The sequence below is a fragment of the Balaenoptera musculus genome, chromosome 8 (genome assembly GCF_009873245.2).
Source record: "Balaenoptera musculus isolate JJ_BM4_2016_0621 chromosome 8, mBalMus1.pri.v3, whole genome shotgun sequence".
NCBI lineage: Eukaryota > Metazoa > Chordata > Mammalia > Artiodactyla > Balaenopteridae > Balaenoptera > Balaenoptera musculus.
The window spans coordinates 99,040,974-99,063,817 of record NC_045792.1 but is presented as its reverse complement, the minus strand read 5'-3'; the positions used below and the strand labels follow the sequence as shown (position 1 = coordinate 99,063,817).

The following is a 22,844-nucleotide window of genomic DNA, read 5'->3' as shown; positions in this document are numbered from 1 at the left end:
CCCACATGCTGCAACTACTGAAGCCCGCGCACCTAGAGCCCGTGCTCTGCAACAAGAGAAGCCACCGCAATGAGAAGCCCGCACACTGCAATGAAGAGTAGCCCCTGCTCGCCGCAACTAGAGAAAGCCCGCGCACAGCAAAGAAGACCCAATGCAGCCAAAAATAAATAAATAAATGTATTAAAAAAAAAAAAAAGAAGAAGAAGAAACCACCAGGGGAAGTCAAGCAGGTTGGCCCGCACCCCCCCTTCAATCTGCATAGCTTCATTTTCATCTGCTTTTTACACTGAGGTTGAATATATGATTTCATTTTCAGAACGAGGCCTCTTACCAAGAGAGAAAAAGGAAGGGAGGAAGGGAGGAAGGGAGGGAGGGAGGGAGGGAGGGAGGAATATAGGGAGGGAGGAATATAGGGAGGGAGGAATATAGGGAGGGAGGAAAATAGGAAGGGAGAAAGAAAGAAGCAAGCTTAGCTAGCTGGAAAGCCACCAAAGTAAATGAATGTATGCCTTCTAAAGAAAAGAGAAAGAAGAGGGCATCCTCTCTCTCCTTTACAAGTTAAAACACGGCTGCAACGTACGTTTAAATCATCAGCAATTCCTTAAGGATCATTACAAATCAGAGCGGCAAGATGGAAGGGACAAAGAAAGAGACAAAAAAAAACAAACAACAACCGCCATCCCAAATGAAGAGGTCACGTTTACTGGCTCTCTGATGCCCTCCCTGCCTCAGGTGTCAGACCCCAGAAAGATGAGAGGGTCCCCGGACAAGAGGGGAGACCCAGGAGCCCTCGGGAAAGTTTTGGGGCGAAGGAAATAATAACAGAAAGGATGGGACCAGCAGTCTGGACTAGGAAGGAGCATCTGGTCCTGATTTCCCCCTGTGGGGTATTAAAGGGTTGTGGCCGGTGGGAACAAGTGAGCACAAATTCCCGCATCTCCTCCTCTGAACATGTAAATAGCTCTTTGCTTGGGGGTATAAACTCTTCTTTATAAACCCAGATCTTCACCCAATAAATCTGATTCAAAGAGACAAGGACGCATGATTTTTCTTGTCCCTGCAGCCTACTTCGCCCACCAGCCTCCTTCCAGGATGAGGGACTGTGGATTCCCAAAGACAAATACCACCACGTCCAAGGATTCCAAACACACACTCATGCCCGTGCACCCTCGGCCCAGCATCTGGTTTTTCCAGTCTCTCTTCTCTAATTAAAAAAGCCAGAAATTCTGAGTAAGTGTCAGCTCTGAATAGGCACTCAGTGCTCTCTGTTCCCCATTTGAGAGTCAGAGGGACCTTCTCCTATGCCCCTTCTCCCTCCTACACTGTGGTCTCTTCCAGCAAAACCCTCCCAGAGGGAAGGTTCCCAGTGGAAAGGGGAAGGTTTGCTTCCCCTTTCCACTGACTACCTCTTCCCTAACACCTGCGATAGAGGAAATCAAGCGATAACGGTACCCTGGGTAAGCCTCGCACTTTTACTTTCAAGATGTTGTTCTGGCTGAACAGTTTGAGGCAAGAAATGGCCCCATTTGGAAATGAAGACACTGAGGAATAAACCCGAGGCCAGTGAGTCGCTGGACAACTGAACAAGAGCCAAAGTCCCTGATGTCCCTGCTCCTTGCGTTCCGCCATAACAATGATACCACCAGATAATATGTGTACTTTGTTGCAGGCACTCTTGTGGTTTCACACATATTATTTAATTCTCACGGCAACCTTATGAGGGACAAATAGGACTTTCCCCATTGACAGCTGAGACAACTACTTAATTAGATTAAATAACTTGTCCCAGGTGATTCAGTTAATAAGTGGCAGAGTTAGGACTCAAAAGCAGGTCTGTGGGAGCCAAGAGCCCCAGTTCTTACCTTCTACACTCTATTCGAAGGTGTCCTTCCCATGCTGGATCAGAAACACGCCCTCACTTATTTCAGGGGATGCTGCAATGTCAGTACAACTAAATTGATCTAATCTATATGCATGAATGAAAAAGATAGCAGTGCATATAATCCCATGAATGTGCAGGTATGTGGAGATACATCTGACTGCCTGAGTTGAAAACGCAGCTCTGCCACTTAAGTAGCTGTGTGACCTTAAACAAGTGGCTTAACCTCTCTGAGACTTGGTTTCCTTGTTTGTAGCATGAATAATCTGCTCATAGAACTGTTGTGAGGATTAAATTAGTGAATGCATGTGAAGTGTTCAGAGCAATACTGGGTACATATTAAACTCCCAAGACCATGCCATGCAGACAGTTTTCTCTAAAAAGTGTTTCTGCAAAAGATGCAACTCTAATGCCAATTCTCAGAAGGTGGCAGCAGGACCCTTAGAATGAGCTAAATTGTAGTTCATTTATTTGAATGAAGTCATTTCTCTACTATATGGATTTAAAGAAATAAACCTCCTCCTGAATTTTGCTTCTGCGACATTCTCACAAATTTTGACCTTTACTACTCTCATTATCATTCATTTCTAAATAGTCTGTCATTTCCATTTTGGTTTCTTTTGAACCCAAGTGTTATTTTAAAAGGTGGTTTTAAATTTCCAAAGCGGGTAAACCTGGGGAGGACTCTGATTGTATTGTTAATTTCTAATTTTATTATATCAACATCAGGGAGCATGGCCTATATGACTTAACATTTTGTGGAATTTGACATTTTATTTATGTCTTAATACATGTTCAGTATTTTTTAATCTTCTATGTGTGCTTGAAAAGATCTTGCATTCCATTTGTTGCATACAAAAATCATCAAAGTTTCATCCCCACATGCCACGTTAATTCCTCTGCTTTTGTTTCTCAGGACCTGAGCTAGGTCTAGAGAAGGAGCAGTGACAAGGGATGGAAGTTCATCTAGAGAGAGGAAGGAGGAAAAACAAAACAAAAATGCCCTGTGGGCAGGTGTTATCTATACTGATGAGTAATCTGTGGTTAGGGAGGTTAATTCATCCAGAATCACACGGCTAGTAAGGAACAAAGCCAGGGCTGGAACCCTGCTTGGTCCAACCCAGTGTTCACAGTGGATTATTTTGAAGAAGGATCTTGGGGTCTCATAACCAGCCACCTCGCCTACTACATTCTCCTTCTCACTCACTACAAGGTCCCATCCACAATAACAGATCCATCTGTCCACTTACTCAGCCAACAGTATTTATTGAACATCTATAATTTCCCAAGCAATAGTACAGAACGCTGGAGAAACACAGACCAAACTCAGCACCCCCTGCCCTTCGGGACCTCATGGTCTCAAATGGGAGGCAGACAGGCACACAGGTCATTGCAATGCCACACGGTAAGTGATGACAGCACTTAGCACAGGAATTGTACACCCAGGAGAAGATGGGGCACCCAACGTCACCTGAATTCAAGGCGGAGCCCAGGGAAGGGGGAGGTATTAGAATCCGCCCAGGGAAGGGGGAGGTATTAGAAAATGGATGCAAAGGTGACTTCTCGGGGAAATTTTGAAGGTTGCATGAATTTACCCAAAGGATACCTACAGGAAGGCCATTTGGGGTGAGAAGACCACACCTTTTCCTGCTTTCCCTCTCACCCCAGGAGCATTCAAGGAGATTCAAAGATGACCCTCTTTTTCTTCCTCCCCTACCACAGCCTTCTCCACTTTTTCCTGACTACCTCCCCCTCCTCCCACCCCTCACTGCCCCCTCAGCACCCCACAGTATCCAGTTGCCAAGGATACCAAAAGGAGGAAGGAGCTCAGAGTGTCTTCTCTAGTCCGTCCTCAGCCTCCTCCTCAACTTCCTTTCAGCCTCTGTCCCACAAGCCCCTCGCCCTCAGGATCCTCCCAAAGCACTTCACTAATAGTTACAATACCTAACAGTTACTAAGCAGCACCCTGGGATGAGGATTCTAAGATATGTGCCTTATAGTTATTTCCCAAGGCACTTAATCTCTACGAGAATCTTCTGGGGACCCTCCCCGCCTTACAGCTGAGAAAACTAAAGCATAAAGATGCAAGCAACCTCCCCAAGACCATGCAGACAGTGAGTGCCAGGGCCGGGAGGAGAGCCCAGGCAGTTTGCTGCAGAGCCCTTGTTCTCCACCACCATGGAGTGATGCCTCGTAACAGCAAACCCCACCCCCAGCTGTAGCCTGCAGCCCGCCCCCCTCCACCCCCGCCCCCCCCGCAAACATCCAAAGCACTAAGACACAGATGCTGTACCAAAGAGGTCGTGAAAAACAAGGAAAGCCTGAGAAACTGTCACAGCTCAGAGGACGCTGAAGCAACATGACAGCTCAATGAAATGCATTATCTTGGGTGGGATCCTAGATCAGAAAAAGGGACATCCATGGGAAAACAAGTGGAATCTAAATAAAGTCTAGAGTTTAGTGAATAGCAATGTACCAAGGTCAGTCTCTCAGTTTCGACAAATGTACCATCATAACTTGAGATATTAACAATGGAGGAAACCCAGTAGACAGGAACTCTCTGTACTATCCTTGTAACCTTTCTGTAAATCTAAAATTAGTCCAGAGTAAAACGTTTATTCCTAAAAAAAAGCAATCTTGTCGCCGCACCGCGTTGCCCTGACCCAGGCAGCTAAACATACCCAGATAGTATACGCTCCACTAATCTCTTTGGGTGGGGGCTGAACCTTACTCACATCTCCAGATGGAGACAGGAGAACGTTGCCATGGACACGGCCCAATGCCAGAAAACAGGCTGACCTAACAGCAGAGACAGTAATGAGGGGAGGAAGCTACAAAGGGGCCTATACAAAAGGCTGGAGGTAAGGCCCCTCGGGACTACAGAATCTCCCAGCAAGTTCATTTGTAGAACATCCCCGTTCATCCACTGGACAGCAAGGTTTACAGCTTTCTGAGCTGTGGGCTGGGAAGTGAAAACACAAGGGGAATGAGGCGTGTGTGGTCTGGGCCCTGAGAGAGGAGGATTTAACATAACATCACGTGGCTGCTTTTACATATCGACAAAAATAACGATTTGTGGAAGCCCAGGGAAGGCCTGGTGAATGCCAGATCTGGAAGCTTCCCTGCAGCGATGACACTGGGACTGAGCCTTGAGGGACATATAAGATTTTCCAGGGGAAGAACGAGGTTGCTAGATTTTCACTGTGGTATCCACATCTTCTCCTTCACGGTCTTTCTGAAAAGGGGCAGCCCTCCGTGAGGTGTTGTGCTGGGGTACAGCTAGGAGCCTTGGAACTCATCCATCCTCATCCTGGAGGACGGAACAGTGACCTCTGGCTTCGTCAGCAAATTCATGGGTTCCCTGAGTAAACGCTGTGCTTCAAGCAGGTAAAGTTTCACCAACCCAGAGGGGACGGAGTGGGAAGAGCAAGTCCTAGTGATGAATCAGGGGTGTGTAAGGGTCAAGGTGCTGTTGCTCAGTCAATGGACAAGTGTTTACTAGGGAACTACCATGCAGAGTGCTGGCCCTGGGACCCCAGAAGAACGTCCCATCAGCCACCGCATCAAGGGCATACAGCGTAGTTGGGGAGATGATTATATACAGTGTAGGGTGATATAAATAAGCAAGACAGACTTGTTCAATTCTTGATCTCACCACTTCCCAGCTGGGGAATCTCAATCCAATCTGAGCCTCAATTCCCTTAGTTGTAAAATGGCAATAATATATAACACCATCGTGCCTTGTGGGGGTTCAGACGATTAGAGACAAGGCGTGTAAGGCACCGAACACAAGTCCTTTCCGACAGTAAGTAGCAGCTCAATAAATGATCATTGTTACTGCAGTTGATACGGTGACACCAACAAGTAATAGAGCCATCGGTCTTAAAGACAACGGGACCTAGGAGGCAAAAGAGTCCAACCCATAAAAAACAGATGGAAGGTGGTTTCAAGCCCACTCCATGGTAAGAAAAAACCCCGCTGACTTAACAGAAGTATCAGTATTTCACTGCAAAGCAACATGCAGCCCATGAGGGCTCCCGGCATGGAGGGGGCATTTTCTAGGCTGCGTTTAGGGAGCGTTACCTGTAAAGTGAGTTTTGGAAGATGGGCAGGAATTTTGACAAAAGGGGAAAGGAGCCCTGAAGGGAGAGAAAACAACATGAACAATCGTTTCTCCCCGGGCTCTTGCCAGCCCCCCACCCCCGGCCTCCCCCCACCCCCTCCCAGGAATAAAAATAACACTAATCCCCTGCTCTCAGCCAAGCATTTTCTCTCTGGCCTCTGGCTGATGGGTCTGTAATCCCTACTCAATCCCTATAACTCTCATCTCAGCCCTGCTCATGGCAGAACAGCTCTCCCAGGGGATGAATCCTGCCAGGGAGAGGGAGGAGGTGAGGAAGGAACCACCGACCAGTTAGCAATCTTATCACCAAAGGATGGAATCCCAATGCAGAGAGTCTCCAGGCAGGGTGTTACAACCTGGCCGTGATCCAAAGCACCTGGCACGCAGTAGGGGCTCATTAAATAGTCTTGGAAGGAATTAAGCTCTAAAGGGGACGTACAGCTCCATGTTTCTGATGGTTATACTATAACCGTGCTCCTGAGGAACTCAAATGGGGGAACTTCAAATGGGGAAGGAGGCCAAGGACAAGCCATTTAAGATGCAGCAAGACACAAGGCAGAACAGAAAGAGTGAAAAAGTCAGTCTGGTCTTTAGGGCCTCAGGTGGTTGATTTCATTAGCGTGTCCTTAATGGCGCCGCCTGTGGAGGAACCAGTAAACCCCCAGATGTTTCCAGTTCTCTACAGATCAATCTCCACAGGGATCCAAAGTCCTGGCCCTCCATTCCATACATCACTGCTTCTCTATGAGCATTATCTACCTTTGATGTTGGGGGTTCTCTTTTCATGGAATATACTCCTTTGTTTTCCCTATATGACCATGTATTCTTTCAGACCAGGACTCTGTATAAGAACTCTGCCTAGAATTCCCTGGCGGTCCAGTGGTTAGGACTCGGTGCTTTCACTGCCGTGGCCCGGGTTCAATCCCTGGTCGGGGAGCTAAGATCCCACAGCCATGCATCGTGGCCAAAAATAAATAAAACTCTGCCTAACAGGATGCCCAGCAGGATGCTAGGCACGTAGAGGTCAAAAAGCACCGATCGTGTTGTCTGTGTGAAGCACTCGCCAACGGGAGAATGGCTGAGAAAACCCAGGATCCTTGCCTTTCTTCATGGGAGACTCCCCATGCCTCGGACGGAATTGGATTTCAGCCTCAACACGGACTTGAGCAGAAGCATCACTTCTTCTGGGAAGAGCCCCCAAGCCCTAATGCCCTGTCCCCAGGGGCTGGCCAGCAGGGTCTTCCTGCGGTTGCTTCTGTCCCAAGGATGGGACACTGTGTCTGTTTCTTGTGTGTCTCCCTAGCTGACTGTGACCTCCCTAAGGCCCAGGAGTATGTGTTCATCAGCATTACCATCCCCATCCCCAGCACCTATCAGAGGGCTTAGGACATAGTAGGCGCTCGGTTTTTTTGTTTTGGTTTTTTTTTTTTTTTTTTTGGCTGCGTTGGGTCTTCATTGCTGCGCACCAGCTTTCTCCAGTCGCAGGGAGCACGGGCTCTAGGCACGCGGGCTTCAGTAGTTGCGGCACGTGGGCTCAGTAGTTGTGGCTCACAGGCTCTAGAGCACAGGCTCAGTAGTTGTGGCGCAGGGGCTCAGTTGCTCCGCGGCATGTGGGATCTTCCCGGACCAGGGCTCAAACCCGTGTCCCCTGCACTGGCGGGCGGATTCTTAATCACTGCGCCACCAGGGAAGTCCCTCCGTAAACATTTGCTGGATGAAAAGAGGGCCAGGCAAGAGGTTCCTGGATGGGAATTGTCTGGACTCAGCGGATCCAAAGTTCAGCTGGTGAGAAATCAGGAGGAACCGCCTTGGGAGACAGGCTGGGTGTAGGCACCGCACATTCCTGGCAAGCCTGCCTGATGTCACTGAAAGGGCAGGCTGCTGGGACGGCCAGCCAGGAGGAGCCATGCAAGAGATAAGACGAGTCCGGGCTTGTGACCGTAGCCTCAGGAAGGTGCGCCCTGCAGCGTGGGTGCTGCTCCCAGCAGGTCAAGTTTGGGGAACTCGAATTTACTGTGGTGGGTGATTGTCACGGATTATCTCGTTTCACCCTCAGGGACCCTATAGGGAGGGTACGACGATCCACTTTACAGGAGCAACTCTGAGGCCTCAGTCCTATGGACGTCAGAGCCTCCCAGTGCTTGGGACAGGCTCTCAATGAAGCATTTCTAGAAACTCACATCCTCAGAGTGGATGGAGGCCTTGAATCTCCTCATGTGCTTCCCCTCCCTCCAAGAACACTCAGATTCCTACAACATTCAACATCCCAACAAGCTTCTTGCCTCCCTCCCATGTCCTGCCAGCCCAGCCCAGCCCATCCTCGGGCAGCTCTGACTACCGAAAACGCTTTCTACAGAGACCTCACGTCTGCCCATCAGCCTCGCTTCTTCTTCACGTCTTCTCCTCCTATCTGCACGGAGCAGAGCTAATCCCCTGCACGTGACAGCTCTCCAGCTATCTGGAGGCAGTTAACGCCTCGCCTCCCCCAGAGTTTAGAAAGAGCCCCACAGACGGAGATTGCACCAGCGCTCAGGGTAAAATTGGTTTCATGCAGGTTAGCAAACGTTGATAAAAGGAATCAGAGAGACAAGATGGTTATTTTGTTGCTGGGGGGGGGGGGGTGTCTCTCTCCCAGGGGAAGGAGGGGCTGGTTAGGGGAGGTGGGCCAGAAGCCAAAAGCCATCTAAACCTTAACAACAAACAGTCTTCAAGAAAAACGTTAATATTGCCGGAAGGGGCTTCTGAGATTAACCAAACTCCTTGCGTTCCAAAGGGGGATTGGAGGAGCAGAGAGGTAAAGTGACACCAAGGAACACAGCTCTTAAAGGGCACAGCCACAATTGGAATCCTCTGAACCCAGAGCCGGGGCCTCTTGCACAGTGTTACCACCCGTCTCCCTGCTCCACAAGGCTGGAACAGCACCTGTGATGTCAGAACAGCACTGCCATCATAACCGCGCCGTCTACAATCTCACTTCCACCACATCCCCAAGAGGCAAAGGGAGAAACACAGCATTAGCTCCATTTTACAGAAGGTAACAGTGAGGCTCGGAGAAGCAAAGGGACTTGCTTGGGTTCCCCGGCAAAGTGAAAGTATACTTGGAACTCAAAGCTCAGTGAAGGCTCTGTGCTGTTTGTTGGCAATGGCCGTTGAAAGGGCCGTGGGAGGGACTTCCCTGGCGGTCCAGTGGTTAGGACTCCACGCTCTCACTGCCGAGAGCACAGGTTCCATCCCTGGTCGGGGAACTAAGACCCCGCAAGCCGGACATGGAATGGACTTCCTAACGCAAGGAAGGGCGCCACCTCCACCTGCCGTCCAGTTCTGCATTGTTTCGGGACTGCCGGCTGCGCGCTCCAGGAAGATCTTCAAAACCACGCTCTTCTTCCCTTTCTGCCGCCCCAGCCAGCGTGCTCCAGGGCAACAGAGGTCAGCAACCTGGGTTCCCCCCCCCACCCCCGGCTGAGCCCTCACCAGCTCTGTGACCTGGGGCGTCCCTCCTTCCCAGTCTGAGCTCTAGCTTCCTCATCTTTAAAAACAGAGGCAATCAATTCTGCCCTGACAGTAAACGGGATGATATGAGGCTCAAATGACAAAGAGCAAGTAGGAGGCTGGGAGGCTCACTCCCACCATCGGCGGCTGCCCCTTGGCCTCCGTCACTTCCCCATCACCCCCGCCTCCTCCGCAGCCCTACTACCTAGAGCAGGTGAGAGGGTCAAGAAGGTCTCAGCCAAGACAACGGAGGAGAAAGAAAAATAACTGTGACATCAGCCCAGAAGTCCCTCACGCTTGTACAAGGCTTTATTTTTCCGAAGAGCTTTCGCAGGGACGAGCATAAGATTTACCGTTGCTTAGTCGTGTATGTGCCAGGCACCATACCAAGGGCTCTGCATACTCTCTTGGGTTCAGTCCTCACAACTACCCATTTGACAGATGACAAAACTTCGGCTCCAAGGTTAAGTAAGGGATGGCTGGTAAGTAGTGGAGCCAGGAGGCAAACCCAGTTCTATCCAGTCCCCTGTTCCCCAACCTTCAATGTGCTCATGATCACCCGGGGAGATTTATGAATAATCAGATTCTGATTCCATAGGTCCAGACTGAGGCCTAAGCTTCTGCGCTTCTGACAAGCTCCCAAGTAGATGGACTACCTTGTATCTCGGGCTAGATTTTAAATTCCGTTAAGACCGAGCCTGAGTCACCCAATCCCCGGGGCTTAGCACTGGGCCTGCCCCATAGAATACACTCAATAATTATTTGTTCAATGAATGTTGGACTTAACCCATGCTTTAACACTTCTCTATACTAAGCCCCATTATATCATTTGATCTCATAACAAATCTCTAAGGCATATCACTCTCCCTTTGACAGATAAGGAAACAGGCTCAAAAGAGTATGTAGCCTAAGGTTTTACAGCTTTTGTGCAGCAGAGCTGGACACGATCTACCTTCAGATCCTTGGCCCTGACCACAGCTGTCCCAAGGATGGGGGTGGGCGTGGGAGGGGGGAATTAATAATTACAGACAGCTGGGTAGTGAGGAGCTGGACCCATCCAGGCACGTGACCAGCTCACAGCTCGGGAGGTCACCCACTAGAGCTGCTCTCCGGGGGCGAGGGCAGTCGTCTCAGCGTCCCCCAGGAGAGAAACTAGGAGGAGCGTGGGAGGAGGCGGGTGCTGGGCACAGTGCCAGGCAGCACTGGGCAGGTGGTGAGTGACCCCTGACCTCACAGAGAGCCCCGCTGGGCCCAAGCACTCACCACCTCCCGAGGATCCCATCTCTAGACTGATGGTGTCCAGCTTGGGGGGGCGGGGGTGGGAGGAGACTAGAGGCATCCAGGGAAATTGCAGCCTAGCGATGAATCACCCGGCACATGACCCCAGAGAGGAGGGGTGGGTGCGTCTGGAGCTTGGGGAGGACAGGCCTTGCGCCCGCCCCACACTCCCCCCCCCGCCCGCCTCGATTTGGGGGAGCGAGGGAAGCCCCTCTCCCGCGCAGCTCCACCGCCGCAGCCCCCGGCCCGCCCGCTTCCCGGGTGCGGCGAGACTCACGGCCTTCAGCTGCTCCAGCCGGTCCTTCATCCTGGTGCCCAGGCGCCCGGAGACAGGTGAGCACGTCCCAGGTGAGCGGCCGGAAGTGGCGTCCGGGCCCGGCCAGGACGAAGGAGCAGGAGGCGGGCGGCGGCCGCGGGCGAGAAGGAGCGTCCGAGGCCACTGGAGGCTCCGCCGCGCCGCCCCCTCCGGCCCAGCCGGCGCCGCGCGCTCCAAATCCGGCTCCCTGGCCGGCGCCGGCGCGCAGCGCTGATCCGCCCGGCGGACCCGCCCCTTACCTGGGCCGCGCCCCGCGCTCCTCCTTAAAGGGCCAGTGCCCCCGCCGCCGCCCGGCCACCCTCCGCGCCTCTCACTCCACCTCCCCTAGCTCCAGGTCCCCCGATGGACCAGCACTGGGAGATCTCGCCGCGAGTGGGTCTGTCTGACCTCAATTCCAGCCTTTCCATTCAACAGCCATTCACTACCTGTGCCGGGCTCTGTGCTAGGATCCAGCCCTCAACAGACTGATTCATTGCTAGGCGGCGCCAACATCCCGTAAACGAGGAACTCTAAGACAAAGTGATTTGTGCTATAACAGGTGGGGGAACTCTAAGACAAAGTGATTTGTGCTATAACAGGTGGGGGAACTCTAAGACAAAGTGATTTGTGCTATAACAGGTGGGGGAGAGAGAGCAATTAATTCTGCCTGGAGGAAGGGTATTCCAAGTAAAGGAATGCGCACGGTCCGGCGGACTGCGTGCTGGAGCTGAAAGAGTGTGCTCCTCGTGGAAATAACTGGAGGTGAGGCGGGGTGGGGAAGGCCGGGACGAAGAATTTGGATTTTATGATGTTGGCAATGGGGATCCTTAAGAGAAATGCAAGCAGTTCAGTGATGAAGTCAGAACACCTGCCGCTAACAAAGTGTATACCTTTGGAAAGTTATTGTTTCTCTAGGCGACTCCGTTTCTGTATCTGTAAATCAGAGATATTACCCACTTCCCAGTTTGCTGTGAGGCCTTGTTGACAGAGGAGGAATGACTGATTCGTCACCTGTGGAGCAGAGCTGTAAGAGAAGGATGTGTGTATTGGAAAGCTTAAGCTTTCCGACCTGATCCCCTAGGTGAGTAGTACCTGATCCCACTTTCTGAAAAGTGGGCGGTTTCTTCGCACTGCCCCTCCGTCTTTCTCCCCTCCCCTGCCCCACACCTCCACCCTCTCTTCCGTCTTCCCTATTTATCTTCCTTCTTGGGAACAAATGACATATCCAGCAGATATGGAGTGGAGCTCAATAAATAGGACTGACAGGCCTAAGATTCAATCCTCAAATCAGGGAAAGAATCTGAGCTATGCATCCAGATTAAAGGGCTGTAGGACTTCCCTGGTGGTGCAGTGGTTAAGAATCTGCCTGCCAGTGCAGGGGACACGGGTTCGAGCCCTGGTGCGGGAAGATCCCACATGTCACGGAGCAGCTAAGCCCGTGCGCCACAACTACTGAGCCTGCACTCTAGAGCCCTCGCGCTACAACTACTTAAGCCCGCAACAAGAGAAGCAGCCACCGCAATGAGAAGCCCGTGCACCACAACGAAAAGTAGCCCCGCGTGCAGCAACGAAGACCCAATACAGCCAAAATTAATTAAATAAATAAATATATTTTTTAAAGGGCTGTAAATATTTTCATAATTATAACAGAACTTTGCCCTGTTCTGCAATCTTAGCGCTTGCTCCGTGCTGACTTCATCGCCTCCCATGAAGATATGGTCTGTAATCCTCGCTGTAGTCCTGCACACTTCCTTCTACCCCAGGCGTTCGCTAGGTGAATTAATTTCCAATCTTTGGTAAAGGGAAGGCTCCTGCGCCCCCTGGTGGTCAGAAATGGAAACGGTAAGCTAATGAGAAATCGCATTCCACCTCCTTTCCTTAACAAAAAAAAAATTTTTTTTTTAAAGTTCTATAGATGGATGATGGGGATGGTTGCACAACAATGTGAGGTTTTTTGTTTTGGGGTTTTTTATTTTATTTATTTATTTATTTATTTTTGGCTGTGTTGGGTCTTCGTTGCTGCATGTGGGCTTTCTCTAGTTGCGGCGAGCGGGGGCTACTCTTCGTTGCGGTGCACGGGCTTCTCATTGCGGTGGCTTCTGTTGTTATGGAGCATGGGCTCTAGGCGGGCGGGCTTCAGTAGTTGTGGCACGTGGGCTCAGTAGTTGTGGCTCACGGGCTCTAGAGCACAGGCTCAGTAGCTGTGGCGCACGGGCTCAGTTGCTCCGTGGCATGTGGGATCTTCCGGGACCAGGGCTCGAACCCGTGTCCCCTGCATTGGTAGGCACATTCGTAACCACTGAGTCACCAGGGAAGTCCCAACAAACTTTTGTTAATGGGGATAGCTAAGTTTCCGCGCTTCAGGAAAAGACAGTCTTCTGAGGAGACAGATATGTGAACAACTCTTCACATTAGACGTCTGAAAAGGACCACAGGAAATGATCAAGGATGGCCATTCAGCCTCTGCCTGAATGCATTTTAATTTTTTCAGTTTTTTCAAACACTCTCAAGCATCTTCTCTGGTTGAACAGTTCCAACTGTTGTTTAAAAGTGTTTTGTTATATGAAACAAAAATTTTCCTTCCTGTAACTTCCACCACTGTTTCTTGCTTTTTGCCTTTGTCCAAACAATTAAGAAATTTAATCTGTCCTTCACAAGACGGGCTCTCCATGAAGGGACAGTAGCTATGGAGCCACGGAACAATTGCTGACACATAGCCAGGAGGACTGAGTTCTAGACACAGTTTCTGCCACAAAACAGCTGTCACTTGACATCGCACAATCTATTTTCTCATCTGTGAGGTCAGGAGGCTGATCAAAACTAGTGATTCTCGAACTTTTCAAGGTCAAGAACATCATACATTCTTTATTTTCATTTGTGGATATCTTGTTTTGAATGATTCCATATCCCTTAGAAAATACATTTACTAGGTAGAATTTGGTTTCCTCAAACTCATAGATACAGAGAACAGATGATTGCCAGAGATGGGGGGCTGGGAGCAAAAGGGGTGAAGGGAGTCGAAAGGTACAAACTTCAAATTATAAAAAAATAAGTCCCGGGATGTAATGTACAGCATGGTGACTATAGTTAATAATACTGTATTGTATATTTGGAGTTGCTAACAGAATAGATCCTAAAAGTTCTTATCAAGGGTCCTCTCTGCTATTGTCAAACTTGTTTTTATAAACTCCTATTTTATATTTTATTTTGGTATATCAATCTTGAGTACTTTATTGTCAGGTCTTCATTGGTAAACCCCTTCCCTATGACAGTACAGTGTGTACTCAATTTTGGAGCATGGAAAATACATGTACTTGTTCTGTACCTGTAGTTTGGATATATAATTGACATCTTTGTGCTTTGGTCTTTCAAAAATTTTAAGGCTGTAATGAGGAGTCACATTTACAATCATCAATGTATTCTCTACAGTTCTCTACAATGAATATGCTCCCTTAATTAAATCATGATGCTGGAAAAAAAAAGAAGTTCTTATCAAAACAAAAACAAAGTTGTAACTATGTGAGGCGATGGATATATTGTGGTCATCATTTTGGGATTAACATATACACACTACTATATAGAAGATAGATAACCAACAAGAACCTACTGTATAGCACAGGGAACTCTATATTCAGTGGTAACCTATATGGGAAAAGAATCTGAAAAGGAATGGGCATATGTATATGTATAACTGAATTACTTTGCTGTACACCTGAAACTAACACATTATAAATCAACTATACACGAATAAAATCTTTTAAAAAATCATTATGTTGCACACCTTAAACTAATGCAATGTTATATATCAATTTATATCTCAATAAAACTAGGAAACAAAAAAGAAATTTGGTTTCCTATGAGAGGATGTTTCCATGAAGGGAAAAAAAAAAAAAATGACCTTTTGGTTAGCCTGTGTGGCCATAACAGAAATGACCATTTGATTTTCCTTAGCTTTTTTACACATTGAAAACAGCATAAAGAGCGCTCTTAACTGCACGTGGAGCCCAGGAACCCAGGAAGGGAAGCATCAGCAGAGTTCTCTTCTTATGACGTTCTATTCGAAGGGAGTTGTCACAGACTTCCAGCCTTTTTTTAAAAAACTCCTATTAGGTATGAACCCTATTTTGTTCATTTTCTATGAATATTTGCTCTTCCATGACAGGCAGAAGTCTGGATGGCAGCAGCTAGTTGTGTAAAATAAACTGAAGAAAGTCAAGTTACTGAGGGACAAGGGACCTGGGTGAGGAGAGGCCATGGGCTGGTGAGGAAGACTCCGACCTTGTGCCCAAGTGGACTGTAGGGTCTCCACGTAGACCGACAGTGACTTAAGGTTCCAGGCATAGTAGGATCCCCTCCTCTCTGATGTATTTTTATTTTTCTGCTCTACCAGGGTACTTGGTTTCCCGCCATGTCTAGTGTGTAGCTGTTTCCCCACTAAACAAATATAGCAAGATTAAATCAAGTGTTTGCATTTTGCCTATAGATAAGTCAGCCAACACTTCATTTCACCTTTACAAACAAACCAAAAAGAGGATCCTGGGGTTTGGGGCTCCGCTTCCCTCTCTCTCTCTTTCCTCTAAGCCTGTATCTTTCTCACTGGAGAAAAGCACTGAGCCTTACCCCACCTTGACCCTCAGGGCCTGCTGAGGAACAGGTGAGACCACTTTCTGGCTATTGTACCTGGAGGCAGTGTCCCCAGGGTGCGGTGTTCAGTAGAAAGAGATAAAGGAGCTAGAAAATGGAAGGGGAAGGTCCTTTCTGTTCCCCACAGCAATTCTTCCCCACTGCAGGGAGGATGGAGAATACACTTCCTGACTTGTAGTTTTCACCCCCTTACAGTTTGTATTAGTTATCTATTGCCACGTAACAAATTGCCCCAAAACGGCTTGAAACAACATTACCCTCTGGTTCCTGTGATTCAGGACTCCAGGTGAGTTTCGCTGGGTGCCTCTGCCTCAGGACTGCAGTTAAGGTGTTGGCCAGAGGCTGCATCTCATCTCCTGGCTTGACTGGGAAAGGATCTGCTTCCAAAGTCACTCACATGGTTGCCAGCAGGATTCAGTTCTTCAGGGGCTGTACTTCACCCCGTGGGCCTCTTCATAGCGCAGCTCACAACATGGCAGCTGAATTCCATCAGCCCAAGCAGGTGAGAGGGATAGAGAAAGAGAGAGAAAAGCCAAAGTGTTTTTGTAACCTAATCTCGCCTGTGACATCACTTTTGCCGTACTGTATCGATTAAAAGAGAAGTGCTAGGTTCAGCCCCCACTCAAGGCCAGGAGATAACACAAGGGGATGGAGACCGAGAGCCATCTCAGCAGCTGCCTAGAACACAATTCAAATCCCAGATTCATGCCAGAGTTACGCTCTTTCACCTACTTAGAGCTCTCTTCTCCCCTGTATCTGAACTGGACAACCCTCACCCATTCTAGGATTAAGTGTCCCTCAGACATGCTTCCCTGACAGCCTGGACTTCATTATAGCCCTACCACACTGTGTAACCCGGTCTACCTCCTGTACCTTCCGTGAGCTCCGCGAGGTCAGCAGCCTGGTCTCTCCTTTTCACTAATGCGAACCCAGACCCCAGCCTCGGCCCCAAAACGTCGCTGTAGACACTCAGTTAGGGTTTACCAAATTAATTAAATGAATCTTCTTGTCCTAGGGCTCCATTATGTCTTTCTTCTGATTAAAATTCATCAGTGGCTCCTTATTACAAGATTAGGGAGTCCAGACTCTTCTTAGAATGTCATTCAAGCCCTTGCACAGTCTGGCCCCAGCCCCAGGTTCTGTCACTCCCTGACACACACAGCCCCACCTTCAGCCTCCTCAAACACTCTCCTCTTCTCTGCATCTAATATGCCCAGGATTTCCCACCCAGCTCTGCCTGATTTGTCCTTTTTCCGTTTCATATCTGACAAATCCCTACTCCTCCTTCAAGACCGAGGCCTTCTCCAATTCACTCAGGTGGTCTCCTTGGCCCTCTGCCCTCCCGCCCCAAACAGTACTTGTTCAGATCTATTTTAAAAGCAAACCCTGGGTTGTCTTATACCTCGTTGCTTACATACCTGTTGAGAGCGACGACCAGGTATTATATTATTCACCTTCCAGGGGTACTGTGAGGTAGGTGCACTGCAATTATTTGGAGGATAAATCAAAGAATAGTTGACTACTATTCTTATGTAGTGTGTGACTACACACACACACACATACACACACACACACACTCACACACACACTCCCTAGGGATTCTCCTCTCCTCTGCCTAGGGAGGAAAGAAGATCCTTCCTGGATCTTAAAGCTAAATGCAATTGCAACTCCCTGTGTCACTGAATGGTGTGTTTAAAGTAATGTATTCTAAAGACATAGAGGACAGACTTGTGGTTGCCAAGGGCGAGGGGGGTGGGTGGGGAAGGGATGAAGTGGGAGTTTGGGATTAGCAGATGCAAAATATTATATATAGAATGGATAAATAACAAGGTCCTACTGTATAGCACAGGGAACTCTATTCAATATCCTGTAATAAACCATAATGGAAAAGAATATGAAGGATGTATATATATATATAACTGAATCACTTTGCTATACATTAGAAATTAATACCACATTGTAAATCAACTACACTTCAATAAAATAAATGTTTAAAAAATAATGTGCTTTGTTTATAAAGATGTTTTATATCATGTTGTTCAGATGTTTTTCCTAACACGAATCTCCCTATACCACATACCTATGCCTATGATTTAACAATATAAATAATTTGCACCATATTCATTCGTTTTTGTGTTTATACAAACTCCTCAATCCCTGGAACCCTTAAGCATATAGTTCTCCGAGGAGCCTGGTAAGGTAAGTGGGAAGACTCAGTTAGGAAGCCTCATGCAGAGAAGCCTGCTGTTACTTCTGAGCTGCAGAAGACATGCTTGTTTCTCACAACACCTGTGAAACACCTATCAAGGGTAACAGGATAAACATAGGGAAACCTTAGGTGAAAGGAATTGAACACTTATGTCTTTAAGCTTTTGGTATTTAAAAAAATGAGCCATCTAGTGTATTTCTCCATGTCGATGTTTGAATAACCGTGCTGCATCTTGTATTATCCTTTTACAGTTTGGGGTTTTTTTTCCTTGGAGATCTCACAATAACTCGGGGAGACAGAGTAGATAGTATTGTCCCCATTTTATTATGCAACTGAATTGTCAGAAAAATGAAGCGATTTTCCCAAGCTCTAATTGGACAGTCATAGCATGTTGGGAGAGTGGTTTTTTGCCCAGGCTTTGGTGACCACGCTGCCCAGGTCAAATCTCAGTTTTATGTTTACTGGCTGTGTGACCTTGAACAAGTTACTTAGCCTCCCTGTGTCTCAGTTTCCTTATATGTAAGCAGAGATAATACTAACACGCATTTCATGGGTTACTATGATGATAAATGGGTTGGTATATGGCAATCATTAATTCCCTTATTCAATCACTGGAAAAGAAGCCTGCTAACTCATAACTACACTCTTTTCTCAAAGACCATGGGGAATTGAAAAGTGCCTGGAATATTTCAATCAATCACTAGTGAAATCGCCCTCTTTTTATCCAGTCAGCCTTAGCCACGGCAGCATTTTCCAAAGTAGATTCAACACGATAAAATATTTCCTAAGAGATTCCAAGGAATAAAAGAGTTTGGTGGTGACAATTTAGAAAACATGCAACATGCGTCCTTCATCTTGAAGAGTCATGACTGCACGTTTGCACAGTACAGGCACTGAATAAACCTGCAGTAAACCACTAGTTTTATTTTGATCAGCACAGTATTCTTCACATTTGTTTGACCGTATAATGTTTATTTCCCCCAAACACCTATTATTCAACAGGATTGGTGTCCTACACATAATAACACTGACCCAGTAGAATACTGCAGTAGAACATAGGAGGAGAAGCAAGCCTCTGTAAGTGAACCAAAGAAGATCCTTTTGGATTCTCGTCTTTTAAAAGAGTAAGGTGACATTTCAGCTTCATGTAATATGACTTCTGGTCATCGTTTCTACCCTATAGGCCTGTGACACACGTCAGAAAAAATAGAAGAAAAATGTCATGGCACATGTGTTATGCTTTTCCAGGTAGGGAAACAGAGGTTGTTTCCCTACGTAGCTGATGCCCTTGTTTTTGTGCCCTCACAGTTCCCTCCTCCAGAAATGCCCTTCCTGCCCCTCTGCATACACGCAGACCTGAAGACCTGGCATGGTGCAGCTCATGTGCCACCTTCCCCAGCAAACTAACCTGGATTCCCTTCACTGACCGTCCTTTGGTGGCTCATAGCATTGTATCACTTGACACTTGGTGTAATCGTGGTGTATGTTCTCATATACTGCTAGACTTTTAACTTCCTTCCAGGCAGGAGCTGCCTCTTACTTACCTTTCCATTTCCTGTTCCACCTACCACAGGTGGGAGCGTAGTACACAGTAGAGTTCAATAAATCATTGCTTACTGTCTCTCTCAATGTTGGTGAATAAATAAATCCCTCAGTAATCAACAGGTAGAAGAATGAATGAGCTTCCTCTACCTTACAGAAAGATAGTAAAGCATCTATGTTCTGCTGCCGTTGTCTTGAGACAAATGATCATCGTCAGAACGATTATCATCCTACGGAGACCGCTCGGAACCGTATGAATGAGTTCTTTCACCTCCTCAATGTATCCAGTGTTTGTCTTCACAGAATTAGCTCTGTTTTACCTGAATCCAGATTTGAACCAACACTACCTCTTTTCTCCACCAAGGGGCTTAGTGAACAAAGCAATTTTTCCATATTATGCATGCTTAGCATAATACATACACTAGGCTTAGTCCATTTGGGCTGCTGTAACACAATACCACAGACTGGGTGGCTTTATAAACAACAGAAATTTATTTCTCACAATTCTGGATGCTAGGAGTCTAAGATTAGGGTCCCAGCATGGGTGGGTAAGGGCCTTTTCCAGGTTACAGACTTCTCATTGTATCCTCACATGGCGGAAGGAGCTAGGGAGCTCTGAGGGGTCTCTTTTATAAGAGCACTAATCCCATTCGTGAGATGACCTACCCTCATGACCTAAGCATCTCCCAAAGGCCCCGTCTTTTAACATCATCACACTGGGCATTAGTAGTTCAACATGTGAATTTGGAAGGAACACAAATATTCAGACCATATCAACTAGGGGTAGGCAGAAAGGGAGGCTATGAGATAAATGTGTACGCGTGTGTGTGTGTGTGTGTGTGTGTGTGCAAGAGAACGAGAACGAGAGAAGAAAGGGACAGAGAATGGGGAAGAGAACAAATGGATAAAGGGAGAGGGATTTGGAAGCAGACTAATAGAGTCAGAGATTGAGATGGAGACAGATTAGCTCCAGGTATAAAGTTAAATAAAGAGAACCTAACAAAACTTTAAAACTCTAGTGCTTTCCCTATCCCTTTTCCCTGGAAGATAATTTAGGATGAAAGACAAATAATTCAAAGTGGCACAAACTCAGCATTTACATAATGGGAATCATGATTGGGATGGTCCTGGTTTGATCTGCCTCTTATTCTTGGCTCTGCCCCTGCCCATATGTGCAATGCTAAAAACCTGAGAACTACATCTGGAGAGAAGTCCAAAGCAGAACACAGACTTTTCACTTGATGCTGAGGTTAGTGATAATGATGTACACTGCTACATCTCCCTCTAAGAGTCACAAAGTAGGAACTTCCCTGGTGGTCCAGCGATTAAGACTCCATACTTCCACTGCAGGGGGCGCAGGTTCAATCCTTGGTTGGGGAAATAAGCCCTCACATGCCCTGCGGCAAAATAATAATAATAATAAATAGAAGTCACAAAGTATTTCCACTTAATATATCTTTTGATCATGATAACTATCCCAGAATTTAGGTCTTGTGGGCATTTTAATCCCTATTTTAGAGATGAGGAGTCTAAGAATGAGAAAAGGAAAATGACTTTTCAAAAATAATATAACCACGAAGAAGTAACAGTGTAAAACCAATGACCTCTTAGCCGCTGTCTCCCGTCTTTCAGAGAGCATACCCATTCGTCTCTACTCAGCAATGTTACACAGGAACATCCAGGGTGTTTGTTGCGTTTAGGATGACAGGACCCTCATCAATGCTCTCTTCAAAGCATCCTTAAGCTCTCTGTTCCTCATGCTGTAGGTCAAGGGGTTCAGCATAGGGGCGATGAATGTGTAAACCACAGACACTACCTGGCCCCTCCGTGGAGAGTAGCTGGAGCCGGGGCACAGGTGGATGAGGCTCGCACCTCCATCCTGGAGGAGAACCATGGCCAGGTGGGAGGAGCAGGTGGGGAAGGCCTTGTGCTTCCCTCCACAGAGCGGATCTTCAGGATGGCAGGATGATGGACACATAGGACAGGGTGATAAGCAGGAAGGGGATGGTGAAGACAGTGCCACCGACCACAAACAGAGTGGCCTCGTGGACCCGGGTATCTGCACAGGCCAGTCTCATAAGAGGAAGGACATCACAATAGAACACACCAATTTCTTTGCTCCTACAGAAGGGGAGTTGGAAGATGAGCACAGTCAGCTGCATGGCCAAGATGAACCCCAACACCAGAGAGCCCAGGGCCAGTCGGGCACAAAACCACCAGTTCATCGCGAGGGTGTAACGCAAAGGGTGGCAGATGGCCACGAACCTGTCATAGGCCATGACGGCCAGCAGAATGCAGTCAGCGCTGCCCAGGAATATGAAGAAGAACATCTGGGCACCACAGCCAGGCAGGGAGATGAGGGTTTTCTCCATGGACAGGGTGCTTGCCAGAGTCAGAGGGGCAATGGTGGAAGAGTAGCAGATCTCCAGACCTGCCAAGTTTGGCCAGGAAGAAGTACATGGAGGCGTGGAGAGAACGGTCAATCCAGAGGATGAGAGAAATGGAGAGGTTGCCACTGATGCTGACCAGGTACATAATCAGGAAGGTCACGAAAATCAGCATCTGTACCTCAGGGAGTTTGGAGAAGGGGTGGAAGTGGAGGTGAATCATTCCGGTCTGCTTTGCATCCTGCATGGATTCAATGCATCGGGCCTGCTGATGGCACAGGCACTGCCCCCTGAGGACAGATAAATGTCAGGACACAGGGCTCCTGCTGGATGACCTGTTCAGCTCCTGGCCTCTCCCTTCCTTCCTCAACGAAAACCATCTTTACCTCCAAATTCAGCAACTTACTTCTACGACAGCTTTTTTGTTGTTGTAATCACCCAGAAGTAGCTCCCCACTGAAATCTTTTCTTTTTAATTGTGGTAAAATATACATTACATAATATTTATCATTTTAACCATGTGTAAGTGTACAATTCAGTGACATTAAATACATTCACAATGTTGTATAACCATCACCCCTATCTATACCCAAAACTTTTTTATCATCCCCAACAAAAACTCTACCCAATAAACTAATGATCTCCTCCACGATCTCCTCCTCCCAGCTCCTAGCAACCTCAATCCTACTTTGTCTCAGTGAATTTGCCTATTCTACATACCTCATGTAAGTGGAATCATATAGTATTTGTCCTTCGGTGTCTGGCTTATTTCACTAAGCATAATATTTTCAAGGTCCATCCATGTGGTAGCTTATATCAAAATTATGTTCCTTTTCATGGCTGAATAATATCCCATTGTATGTGTGTATGCCACATTTTGCTATCCATTCATCTGTTCATGGACACTTGGATTGTTTCCACCTTTTGGCTATTGTGAATAATGCTGCTATGAAAATTGATGTATGAATATCTGTTCAAGTCAGCAATGAAATGTTAACC

General features: G+C 47.5%; 1 protein-coding gene, 1 long non-coding RNA gene and 1 pseudogene across 8 annotated transcripts in view; 1 reads left to right on the top strand and 2 right to left on the bottom strand.

The window, feature by feature from the left end:
- The window catches only part of STX3 (syntaxin 3), a 41,992-nt gene extending 30,625 nt beyond the window's left edge, over positions 1 to 11,367 (bottom strand). For 3 of the 6 annotated variants that reach the window (XM_036860772.1, XM_036860771.1, XM_036860770.1), the window contains exon 1: positions 11,047 to 11,304. In XM_036860772.1, coding sequence (XP_036716667.1) covers positions 11,047 to 11,076 — 30 coding nt within the window. In that variant the 5' untranslated portion in view covers positions 11,077 to 11,304. Of the gene's footprint in view, positions 1 to 11,046 lie in introns of all 6 variants that reach the window. The other 3 variants (XM_036860774.1, XM_036860773.1, XM_036860776.1) reach the window with 2 other exon arrangements.
- On the top strand, positions 11,028 to 17,442 carry LOC118899294. 2 transcript variants are annotated; one of them, XR_005020923.1, is made up of 7 exons: positions 11,028 to 11,102; positions 11,500 to 11,663; positions 11,704 to 12,145; positions 12,741 to 12,906; positions 13,700 to 13,865; positions 15,038 to 15,174; positions 15,987 to 17,442. It is a non-coding gene; the product is annotated as an uncharacterized LOC118899294 (long non-coding RNA). The 2 variants fall into 2 exon arrangements; XR_005020922.1 differs by having other exon boundaries at positions 11,500 to 12,145.
- Positions 17,443 to 21,110: 3,668 nt separating this feature from the next.
- On the bottom strand, positions 21,111 to 22,093 carry LOC118899600 (annotated as a pseudogene).
- Positions 22,094 to 22,844: the final 751 nt, after the last annotated feature.